Source organism: Cetorhinus maximus, chromosome 9, assembly GCF_964194155.1.
Source record: "Cetorhinus maximus chromosome 9, sCetMax3.hap1.1, whole genome shotgun sequence".
Taxonomy (NCBI): Eukaryota; Metazoa; Chordata; class Chondrichthyes; order Lamniformes; family Cetorhinidae; genus Cetorhinus; species Cetorhinus maximus.
The window spans coordinates 86,927,937-86,939,943 of record NC_135887.1 but is presented as its reverse complement, the minus strand read 5'-3'; the positions used below and the strand labels follow the sequence as shown (position 1 = coordinate 86,939,943).

Below are 12,007 nucleotides of genomic sequence, written 5' to 3'. Positions count from 1 at the left end.
CGATTGTTTTCTAGCAGCTCAAGGAGAGTTAAACATAGTACTGTAAAATCCACAGTATGTCATCGCTGTTCACTTATCCATTTATTGTTTAATAAATCTGTTTGGCAGTTACAACCTTATCCGCAATCAAGTGAAGTGTATACTCCACTGCCTTTATAAATAAAGGAAGATCACATGAGTGTACATCATATAACTAGTAAGCTCAAATGAAATAAGTGTTTTTTGGTTGATCCCTGGGTAGCCTACAAACAATCTAGATATTAGGAAGGCCAAGGCATGCTAAAGGCCATACAGAATGAGGCTTACTTATGGTTTACATGTTGAACCCAATTTTTAAAATAAAAATATAGACTAAAGATCCAAAAATGGAACATTTTTATGTCTCAATCTGTAAACTCTGATTCTGGTTTGATGCTTATACCACATCCTCTGTTCAACCATCAGAGCTGACCTTTTAGCCATTCTGCAACCACCCTCTGGAATTCCTTCCAAAACAACTTTGCTTTGATACCCAATTTTCTACTTGAAAAGCCATCTAAAAGCCTATCTTAAATTGACCTTGACTCTGCTCACCAGCTGAAAAACCTCTGTTCCTGCTGGGCTTTTACCCCTGTGAAGAGCTATTTTATGTATTGTTCTTCTGTCGAATAAATATTATAAATGAAAACAGAAGACGTTGGAAATCATTTAACAGCCCAGAAAACATAAGTGGAGATATCCTTACATGGCAGTTCATTTTACAAGGTTGTCCATGAAACGTTTCTAGTTTATTTATTTCTCTTCACAGTTTTCAAACTGATTACTAAATTTTACAATAATGGCTGAGAAATACATGTCAATAAAGCACATTTAAATATGGATGAGTAAAATCAGTTCAGGGTTAGAATACCAGAATAGAACACCAAGATTATGTGCCACCTATAACAAACATTTAATAATGATCAACCTCTTTAGCTTCCTGTATGCTCCCGAACCCCTGGTTGTCATTCTATAAGCAATGTTAATATCCCTTTGATGTTCTTTTCAGGATCGTATCGGCCGCCCCTCTGAGACTGGAATCATAGGTATTGTGGACCCTGAGTGTCGCATGATAGGCCTCAGACTGTATGATGGCCTCTTCAAAGTGATTCCATTGGACAGAGACAACAAAGAACTAAAGGCGTTCAACATCCGTCTGGAAGAGCTGCATGTAATTGATGTGAAGTTTCTGTACGGCTGTCAGGTCCCAACTATTTGCTTTGTGTATCAGGTAAGAAGTTTGACTTAAAAACAAAAAACGGCAGATGCTGGAAATCCAAAACTTTGTGGGGGTGACTAGGAGATGCAGTGGGTAAGACACTTAACTGTTTACCTCTATTCCGGAGAATAAGTGTAACACAAAAGGGACACATACAGATGTTAAAAATTTTTAGATAGCAGATAAAGGAAAGCTACAAAAAATAACATTTGATCATAATAGGAATGATAGCTTAATGACAATGTTACTGGATTAGTAATCTGGAGGCCTCGATTAATGCTCCAGAGACCTACTGTGGCAATTGGAGGGATTTAAATTCAATTAATTAGTAAATCGCTAGTCTCAATAGTATTGATCATGAAACTACCGATTGTCGGAAACATTTGGTTCACTCCCTGCAATGCTTACCCAGTTTGTTTGCGTGTGACTCCAGACGCATACCATTGTGATTGACTCTTAATTGTCTTCTGAAATGGCCTAACAAGCCTGTCAGTTGTGGGCAGCTCACCAACACCTGCTCGGGGGCAATTAGGGATGGGCAATAAACGCAGGCCTTGCCAGTGACACTCACTTCCCAAGAATGAATAAATAACACACAGGATGTACAACACAGACCATTCTACCCAGTCAGGTGATGCTAGCATTTATGTTCCACTCGAACCTCTTCCCGCTTTTCCTCATCTAACCATCAGCATTACTCTCAATTCCCTTCTCCCTTGTATGCTTCTATAGCCTCCCCTCAAATACATCTATGCTATTTGCTTCAGTCACCCCCTCTGATATGGGTTCCAGGTCCTCGCCACCCTCTGGGTAATAAAACGGTTTCTAACATCCCTATTTTATTTGTTGGTGATCATCTTATATTGATGGCCTTTAGATATTGCTCTTCCTTCCCTGTGTCCACTCTATATCAAAGCCTTTAATAATTCTGGAGATCTTGATTAGCCCTCAGCCTTCTCTTTTCGAGAAGAAAGATCCAGCATTCATTCCTTCCTGCTAGGCATGCCCCACATTTCCTGTACCATCCTTAAATCTTTCTTGTACCTTCTAGTACTTCTGTATTTTTTTTTAATATGGTGACCAGAATTGTGCACAGTACTCCAGGTGTGGCCTAGCCAAGGTTTGCTACAAATTATGTTAAAACTTTCTAATTCTGTTCCTTTAGAAATAAAGCCTAGTACTTGATTTGCTTTTTTTTAATGGCTTTATTAACCTATGTTGCTATTTTTGTGATTTGTGTACTTGTGCTCCCAGATCCCTTTGTCCTTTACCACTTTTAGTAAATAAGAATCTAAGTAATATACAACCCCATTATTTTTCTTGCCAAAATGTAATATCTCACTTTTATTTATGTTGAAATTCATTTGCCAATTATGTATCTATTTTGCAAGCTTATTAATGTTGTCTTGTAATTTGCTGCAGTCCTGCTCAGTATCGTGTTTCTCCCCCACACCCCAAAATTTGGTGTTGTCTGCAAATTCAGAAATTGTTTTTGATTTTAAAGTCTAAATCATTAATATAAATTTTGAACAAATAATCCCAGCACTTATCCTTGTGAAAAATCATTTCCCACTTTCCACCAGTCTAAATAACTTCCCATTGCCCCTACTCTGCTTTCTGTTTTGAAGCCAGCTAGCTATCATTTTGCTGCTTTTCCCCTATCTCTGCATTCTCAGACCTTATTCATTAGTCTATTGTATGGCACCTATTGAAGCTCTTTTGAAAGTCTAGATAAATTACTGTATATTCTCTGTTACCGCTTCAAAAAATGTAACAAGGTTGGCCAAGCAAGACTTTCCTTTTTGAAATTCATGTTGACTATTCATTATTATAATTTGTTTTCTAGATATTCTTTCCTTAATTCCGTTACATTTTTCTACCGCCAACACCAAGTTGACTGGCTTGTAGCTCCCTGGACACGTTCTATCTCCCTTCTTAAAATGGCCTAACATGAGCAGATAGCCAATCTTCTCGCACTATACCTTTCTCTAATGAATTATTAAAGATACGTAGTAATGCCCCTGCTATCTCTTCCCTAGATTCTTTTAAAATATTAGAATCTGAACCTGTTCTGATTCTGGCACAGGGGTTTTATTCTCAAGTTTGATTATTTATTTCAGCTCTTGTTTCAAATGCAGTTATTTCATTTCTAATCCCATCATTCGATGTCATGTCCACCTGTTCTTTCTGCCTGGTAAATACTGAATCAAAGTAATTATTTAATACTTGCCATTTCTCTACCATTGCCTGTGATGTTATCCTGTCCATTAAGTGGCCTTATTCTGATCACGACTTTCCTCTTTATTTATGGGCCTGTATTATTCTTTCACTATTTTGTTTTATGTTCCTTAGTTACTGTTTACCCTTCTATTTGTTTTTTGACTTCCCTACTATTTTTTTCTTCTTTATCATGCTGTTTCCTGCTGTCCATGTACTTAGCATATGTCTCTTTCCTTACCCTCTGATTAGAAGAAGAAAACAAAAGGCTATTAAAGAGGCTTTGTAAAGCACATCCATATTAAGAGGATAATCAGATAGGGGCAAAGGACAGAACTGCACTTATTTTAACACAAGTTGGCAGTCTTATTCAGAGATGTATTGGGTGGGCAATGGATAAAAATGTCTTTTGTGCGGTTGGAAGTGCTACGCTGAGGTTGAGTTGAAGGCACATTAATACTGTAGAGAAATAAGAGCTTTGCTTTTCACTAACCTGTATTGTACTTGACAGTGAGTGCTTGGAAACAATAGGTGCCTGAACTAGGTGCCTTGATGAGCATAACATTTACTAAAAATAAAATGTTGAAGATGCACTAACTTGTTTTCACATTTTTGTAGTTTCTTACAGTTTCTTTTTTTGTCCAGCATTCTATTGTAAGTTAGAAGGGACACACACATTTTCATCCATTTGGTTCCATGGTACCCCAGCCCTGCAGGTTTTATTTACTGAGTTTCCCCCTTTCCCTGTATACACATTTTAGGGATGGCATGCATCATTAGCAAGCAGGTGACATCATCCTGAGGCGTGTGGTTCTCCATAACTCACTACAGTAATGTGTGGGAAAGGAGTTTTGTGTTCTCTTTTTCTTCCCCCGTCTCCAGAGCTGTATCGGCTGTGACCAAGATCAGGAACTTGCCTCATGGGACTTGCCAACTTATTGGTATACTTTAAGATTCCTTTTTAAGCTTCCTATACTCTCTTTTAGGATCCACAGGGACGTCATGTAAAGACCTATGAAGTTTCTTTGCGAGAGAAAGAATTTAACAAGGGACCCTGGAAACAGGAAAATATGGAGGCCGAGGCATCAATGGTCATTGCAGGTTGGTATCTTTCTTGTTTTTTTAAAATATCTTCAGGACTGTTCTACTTTAACCATTCATGCTCAACAGGTTTGTGAAGTAAAGGTAATGCAGTTGAGATACCAGTGATATTCCTCAAATTACAATAATAGGGCACAAAGATGCACTGTCCAAATTAACACCACCTGTACTAAAACAACACTCTTGACTTAAGATACCTGTGCAGCTTCGCAGTAAAGTTTAAAGGTACTGCGCATTGAAATATACAGGCTGCTCACGACAAGGAAAAATTTAGAGGAATCATCGATTGTGAGCCTAGTCAACACAGATGGCAAAACAACAAAGCCTGATCGTATTCTCAACTGTTGAAGGTGCTTCTTTCTAGCAGAGGTCACTAAGTAGAAATCAGGTTTAACAGTCCTAGTTAATTTTCATTTTCCCTTTGTTAGTCAATTGCAGCACCCCAATTATCGCTAGGCTGAGATCAGTTAACTCACTGGAGACCAGGAATCGAACATAAGACCCTTCTGGTCAATATGGCTTAATATCAAATTTGACAGTGAATTTAACCACAAAACTACTGATGGCTCTTTTAACCATCTGCTTAAGCAGGGTACTTGTAAAGTTTTCTTCCACTTTGAACCTAGAGATTCTCTGTATTTCACTGGTTGGTAGCTAATGCTCCATTTTATAGTCACTGTGCTGCTTCTCAAAATATCACCTGTGTGTTGCTTAATTTTTAAAAGTTGATTAGCCTTGCTCCCTGGCATTCCGAGGTTGTTAAATTAAATCAGATTATCTTGAATAAAAGTTTGAGTGCAAAGAATAGTGGAATTGTAGTTTGATGTACATGTGTTTTGTGTTCAGTCCCAGAACCATTTGGAGGAGCACTAATCATAGGCCAAGAGTCCATTACATACCACAATGGAGACAAGTACCTCGCAATTGCACCACCAGCTATCAAGGTACAAAACATCAGGACTCAACAATAATTGTGTTAAGTAATGGAAAACCTTTGAAACTTTAGTTGGTAATGCAGATTCCTCAGTCATTTGAGCATGACTTGATTGATCTTGTCTGCTGCCTTGTTTCCTGTCTTATGCATTAAAGTCCTTCGCCATTCATTCAGGTTTCTACGTATAAAGACACTGTTGGCAGGAAATAGGACAGTGTTTTTGGCTGACTTTTTATTGCAGCAGTGTAAACAATGAACTATCCTGTACTTTGAAAAGTACGGCAGTAATATCTTTTGCTACCTGTTGGAGAACAACCTCACAGGTCTCTCACACATCTGCTATGTTGGGTCTTCACTATGTTCTGCCTTCCATGGTCCACATCATGAAGAAAGACCAGATGCTTCCAGAAATTGAACTGATGTGGAAGGTGTTCCAGAGGTGCCAGACTTCTCCTAGGCATTGCTCATTCTCATTTTCCTGCCTCAACCCCTGCAAAATGAAACCCTGTCTGGCTGACATTGCACACCCTGCTAATAGGGAGCTTTCCAATGCTTTATCATTCTGATCTGCCTTCTAGTTTTATACTGTTACTTCTGAGTCAGCAGGTTGCGAGTTCAACCCTTGTAGACAAAAGTTGAGCAAATAATCTAGGCTGATATTTCCATGTGCTATTAAGGGTGTGCTGCATTGTTCAAGACGCTGTTTTTCAAATGAAATTTTAAGCTGAGGTTCTATTCAAGGGACGTAGAAGAACCCATGATCTCATGTCCTGGTCACCGTTTATGCTTCGCCGGCACCACTGAAGCTGATTAACTGGTCATTATCTCATTTTGTTTATGAAAGTTTGTTGTGCACATATTGGCTGCCACATTTTTCTGCATAATAACAGTGACTACATTAGTTATTCATTGTGAAACATTTTGGGACGTCCTGAGCACAGGAAAGGTGCTATATAAATGCACATTCTGTTTTTTATATGTGGAATGGGAGGTTTTGGAATAGAAGTTTGTTTTACTAAAAGGGTAATGCGGTTGATAGCAAAGGCCATCAAAAACATTAGTAAAATAGTTAATCAGAGAACTGCGGTGTCAAGGGACCTCACAACAGCCATATTTCACCTTCAGCTGTGATGGAGACAAGGTGTTTGAGCAATACTGCCTCAGTGGCCTGGATTTTGCAGTCATCAGTGAAGTAAGGGTGCTCCCACTGACCTTTAAGCTTAACAGATTAATCTAGTAATCTCTGTGGTGAGAACTTGAGCTATCTTGATGTGCAGTTGGTTCTAGCTTTGTTTAATGGGGATACTCAATGTTGAACTGCAGCGATGCCATCAAGTTGTCCAAGTAGCCAGTCACATTAAGGAGTTCTCATGGACGGCTAGCCAGGAAATGAAAAGCACTAATAATCAAATTGTTTTTTAACAATTTTACAGAGAGCAGAATAAAGATTGGGACATACTCCTGGAGTTAGGTAAAAGCTAAATATCGTGAACAATCTTAAAAAAAAGTTATTTAAAATTCTAGTAACTAATCATAATAGAGACATTTAAAAACATTCCACGAATATAAAATTATATTTTCTGGGCCAGGTCAGTTCTTCAGTGGTAGTTATTATTCAGATCACCATTAAAAACCAAATTGCACCTCTTTGAGAAAGGCTTAACCTTCAATAAGTTTTCTATAGGGGATACGAGAGTAGAGAAGGGGAAGTTTTTTGCCAAATCGTTTGATTTCACTGATTGCTGGCTGTGTAGGGGGCCCACAATGCAGTTTGTGGCAGAACAATGAGATGACAGACTCCAATTTCAGAAAGACTTGCATTTATATAGCGGTCTTCATACTATCGGACATCGCAAAGTGCTTTTAAACCAAGAGCTACTTTTAAAGTGTAATCACTGCTGTAATATAGGGAATGCAGCAGCCAAGTTGCACACGGCAAACTCCCAGAAACAGCAATGTGATAATGACCAGATAATCTATTTTTATGGTAGTGATTGAGGGATAAATATCAGTCAGTACACCAGGGATAACTCCCCTGCTCTTCTTCAAAAATGGGGCCATCTTTTACATTTCACCCAGAGGACCACCTCTGGATATGGAAGTTGTATGTTGGGTGGGAGTGGGGGGGTATGTAGTGACCATAAACGCTGAAGAAATGAACAATTATCAAGATAAACTTCGGTACAAATAAACATTGAACCTTAATTATTAAGATAATAAGAAGGTGGCTCACCACGGCCTTCTCAAGGACAATTAGAGATGGACAGTATATGCTGGCCTAGCCAAGGTCACCCCACCCCCTGTAAAAGAATAAAGAAAAAAACTATACGTAATAATGATGTATTAACACATGAAACAAAACCAGATGTACCGTTTTTTCACTCCCTCTTGGCTTAATGTGAACCATCCAGTGTTATGATCTGGTTAGGGACCATTGAAATTTAGAAAGAAATCAGAATACCTCATTTTAACCAAAAGAGCTACGCCACAAGATTTTGTGTTTTTTAAACAAAATAATTGCTATATATAGAACAAAATAAACTAAGCAAATATGATTAACCTAACAATATGGTTTATAACTTCACACATTATGCACTCGTTTATTCCTTTCTTCCCCCAAGAATTCTCTTAAAAGCTACATCAATCTTAAAGTTATTTCCTTCTGTCAGGACTACCCATAAGAATGTGAGAGTCCTCTGGAGAATTCTACTCAGCTCCAGCTGTTCTCAGAGGTAAAACTTACCATCTCTTGACTGTAGATGCCCCAGTCCCTTGTTCTGGTTACTTTTCAATACCCGCAAGCTAATTCAGCTGGTTACTTTCTGTTGCAACAAGACACTGAGGCCCACACCAGATTCTCCCACTAGCTTCAAACTAGGCAATCTTCAAGCTTCTGTTCCCTCAAGATTCAAACTGAGATTAACCCTCATTCCACATGGTCAATGATGACTTAGTTCTTTATTCTGCTTATGGTGCAGGTTGATCAAACTGTCATTTATTTTGGCTAACTTCTCTGTGAGCTGCAAACTGCATCAGATCCAAATTGCAACTAACCCTCTCAGCAAACACTCAGATAAATCAAAACCAGAGAACTTTCCTATGCTCCACCCATCTCCATGATTGTGTAGCCTGCCCTGGGCTGTCCTCAAAACTTTAAGTTAATCATCCTTCATTTGCAACTTTTTTGTTAGCTTCTCAAGTATAAGATCGATACTGGTCTGGATAAAAAATAATTACAATAAAGTGTAAAGAGTGTAGATACTAGAGTAATTAATAAATTGAATAAAATATGATCGTGATGGCAGGACGGGTGATGTGTTGCTACTGCAGCATGTGGGAGCTGCTGGACACCAAGGTGATCCAGAGCGAACATACCTGGACCAAGGGTTTGCAACTCGAGGAACTTCGGATCCGAGTTCAGGAGCCGGAGTCTGAGCAGCAGACATTGCATCAGGGAGGGGGAAAGTTACCTGGAAACTTCGCTCCAGGAGGCGGTCACACCCCTCATATTAGGTAATTCAAATTTGGTCCGTGATCAGGGACAGGAGGGTGTGACTGCAGGTGAAGCAGGTTTGGGGACCCAGGGGTAGCGTTCAAGGAGCCTCGGCCCCTGCAACTGTCCAACAGTTAAGAGGTTCTTGCAAGCTGTATGACTGAGAGTGGGGACTGTGGAGAGGATGAGCGAACTGACCACGGCACCTTGGCACAGGGAGCCATTCAGGTGGGGGGAGGAAATGTAATAGTGGTGGGGGATAGATACTGTTCTCTGTAGCTGTGAGCGTGAGTCCTGAAGGCTGTGTTGCCTGCCCGGTGCCAGGGCTAAGGACATCTCCTTAGGGCTGGAGAGGAACTTGGAGTGGAAGGGGAGGGATCCAGTTGTTGTCGTCCATGTTGGTACCAATGACATTGATAGGACTAGAAAGGAGGCCCTGCTGAAAGAATTTGAACAGTTAGGAGCAAAATTAAAAAGCAGAACCTCCAAGGCAGTAATCTCAGGATTGCTACCTTAGCCACAGGCAAACTGGAATAGGGTAAATAAAGTCAGGGTTAAATGCATGGCTCAGAGATTGGTGTGGGAGGATTAGATTTCAGCTCATGGGGCACTGGCACCTGAACTGGTAAAAGGGAGCTGTTCTGGTGTTATGGGCTTCACTTGAACCGTGCTGGGACTAGTGTCCTGGCGAACCAAATAACTAGGGCTGTAGAGAGGACTTTAACCTAAATGTGGGGTGGGGGGGTGGGGGAGAGGGGGATACGTAGGCTTACAAAGCAAAAGGACATGGCAGCCTTGCAGGGCAGCGATTTCGGCAATGATACCCAGAATGTGACAGGAAGGGACAGAGTGTACAAGCGTTAAAAAAAAAACAGAAAATCGGGTCAAAAGGGGGAAAAATGGTAAAAAGGCAAAATCAATGGCCCTTTACTTAAATGCAAGTAGTATTCGGAACAAAATAAATGAATTAACGGCGCAAATAGAGGTTAATGGGTATGATCTTATAGCCAATACGGAGACGTGGTTACAAGGAGATCAAAGCTGGGAATTAAATATTCAGGGGTGTGTGACTTTTCGAAAGGACAGGTAGGAAGGATGGGTTGTGGGGTTGCTTTCTTAATATGAGATGGAATAAGTACGATAGCAAGAAAGGATCTTGGATTGGAAGATGCAGAATCCATATAGGTGGGGGGAAGAAGACATTGGTGGGAGTACTCTATAAGCCCCCTGACAGTAGCTATACTGTAGGACAGAGAATAAATCAGGAGATAATGAGGGCATGTAAATAAGTTTTAAAAATTAATCATGGTGACTTTAATCTTAATGTAGATTGGGAAAATCAGATTGGTAGAGGAAGCCACGAGCAAGAATTCATAGTGTATTTGGGACAGTTTCTTCGAACAATATGTTGTGAACCCAACCAGGGATCAGGCTATTTTGGATCTGGTAATGTGTAATGAGGCAGGTTTAATAAATGATCTCAGAGTAAAGGATCCCCTAGGAAACAGTGACCATAATATGATAGAATTTAGCATTTAGTTTCAGATTGAGAAACTTGGGTTGGAAACAACTGCTAAACTTAAATAAGGGTAATTACAATGGAATGAGGGCAGAGTTGGCTGGAGTGGACTGGGAAAGCAGTTTAGCAGAAAAGACGGTTAATGGACAATGGCAGACGTTTAAGAAAATAGTTCATGACTCTCAACAAAGATATGTTCCAGTGAGGAAGGAGGATTCCAGGAAGGGGATAAACCAACCATGGTTAACCAAGCATGTTAAGGACAGTATCAGATTGAAAGAATAAACGTACAATGTGGCAAAGATTAGTGGTAAGCCATAGGATTGGGAAAGTTTTAAAAATCAACAAAAGATGACCAAAAAATTAATAGAGGGAGAAAATAAACTTTGAGGGTAAACTAGCAAGTAAGATAAAAACAGACCGTAAAAGCTTCTTTAAATATATTAGAAAGAAGAGCGAGGCCAAAGTGAGCATAGGCCACTTAGAGAATGAAGCTGGGGAAATAATAATGGGGAACCAGGAAATGGCAGAGGAGTTGAATAAATACTTTGCTGCAGTCTTTACGGTAGAAGATACTAACAGCATTCCAAAAATACTAAATGATCAAGGGGCAAAAGGCGGGGGAGGAAATAAATACAATAAATATCACGAGAGAAAAAGTACTAGGGAAACAAAAGGGCTAAAGGCCGATAAGTCACCTGGACCTGATGTGTTGCATCCTAGGATACTGAAGGAAATAACTGCAGAGATAGTGGATGCACTGGTAGTAATCTTCCAAGAACCGTTAGATTCTGGGTAAGTCCCAGTTGATTGCAGAACGGCCAATGTAACACCCTTATTCAAAAAGGGAGGGAGATAGAAAACAAGTAACTATAGGCCAGTTAGCTTAACATCTGTCATTGGGAAAATGTTGGAGTCTTTTTATAAAGGATGTAATAGTAGAGAATTTTAGAAATACATAATCTAATCAAGCAGAGTCAGCATGGCTTCATGAAGGGGAAATCATGCCTAACCTGGCATACAAAGCTGGAAAATGGGATTAGAATAGTTAGGTACTTGTTTGACTGGCACAGACTTGATGGGCTGATGGGCCTTTTTCTGTGCTGTAGCCCTCTATGACTCTAACAAATTTATTAGAATTCTTTGAGGAGGTAACAAGTCGGATAGATAAAGGGGAACCAGTAGATGTAATATATTTGGATTTCCAAAAGAAGTTTAATAAAGGTACCACACATAAGGCTACTTAATAAAACAAGAGCCCATAGTGTTGGGGGTAGTATATTAGCATGGATAGAAGATTGGCTAACTAATAGTAGACACAGAGTTGGTAAAGTGGGGCATTTTCAGGATGGCAACCTGTAACTAGTGGAGTGCCACAGGGATCAGTGCTGGGCCCTCAATTATTTACAATATATATTAATGACAAATGAGGGAAGTGAATGTCCTATCGCCAAGTTTGCGGATGACACAAAAAAGGTGGGAAGCAAGTGGTGAGGATGACACAAG

The 12,007-nt window shown here is 39.7% G+C and overlaps 1 protein-coding gene across 1 annotated transcript in view; it reads left to right on the top strand.

Annotated features, from left to right (window-relative positions):
- ddb1 (damage-specific DNA binding protein 1) overlaps window positions 1-12,007 on the top strand; it is an 84,985-nt gene that overhangs the window by 7,266 nt on the left and 65,712 nt on the right. The window contains exons 4-6 of the mRNA XM_078549013.1: window positions 1,028-1,249; window positions 4,441-4,555; window positions 5,402-5,499. Coding sequence (XP_078405139.1) covers window positions 1,028-1,249; window positions 4,441-4,555; window positions 5,402-5,499 — 435 coding nt within the window. The remainder of the gene's footprint in view (window positions 1-1,027; window positions 1,250-4,440; window positions 4,556-5,401; window positions 5,500-12,007) is intronic.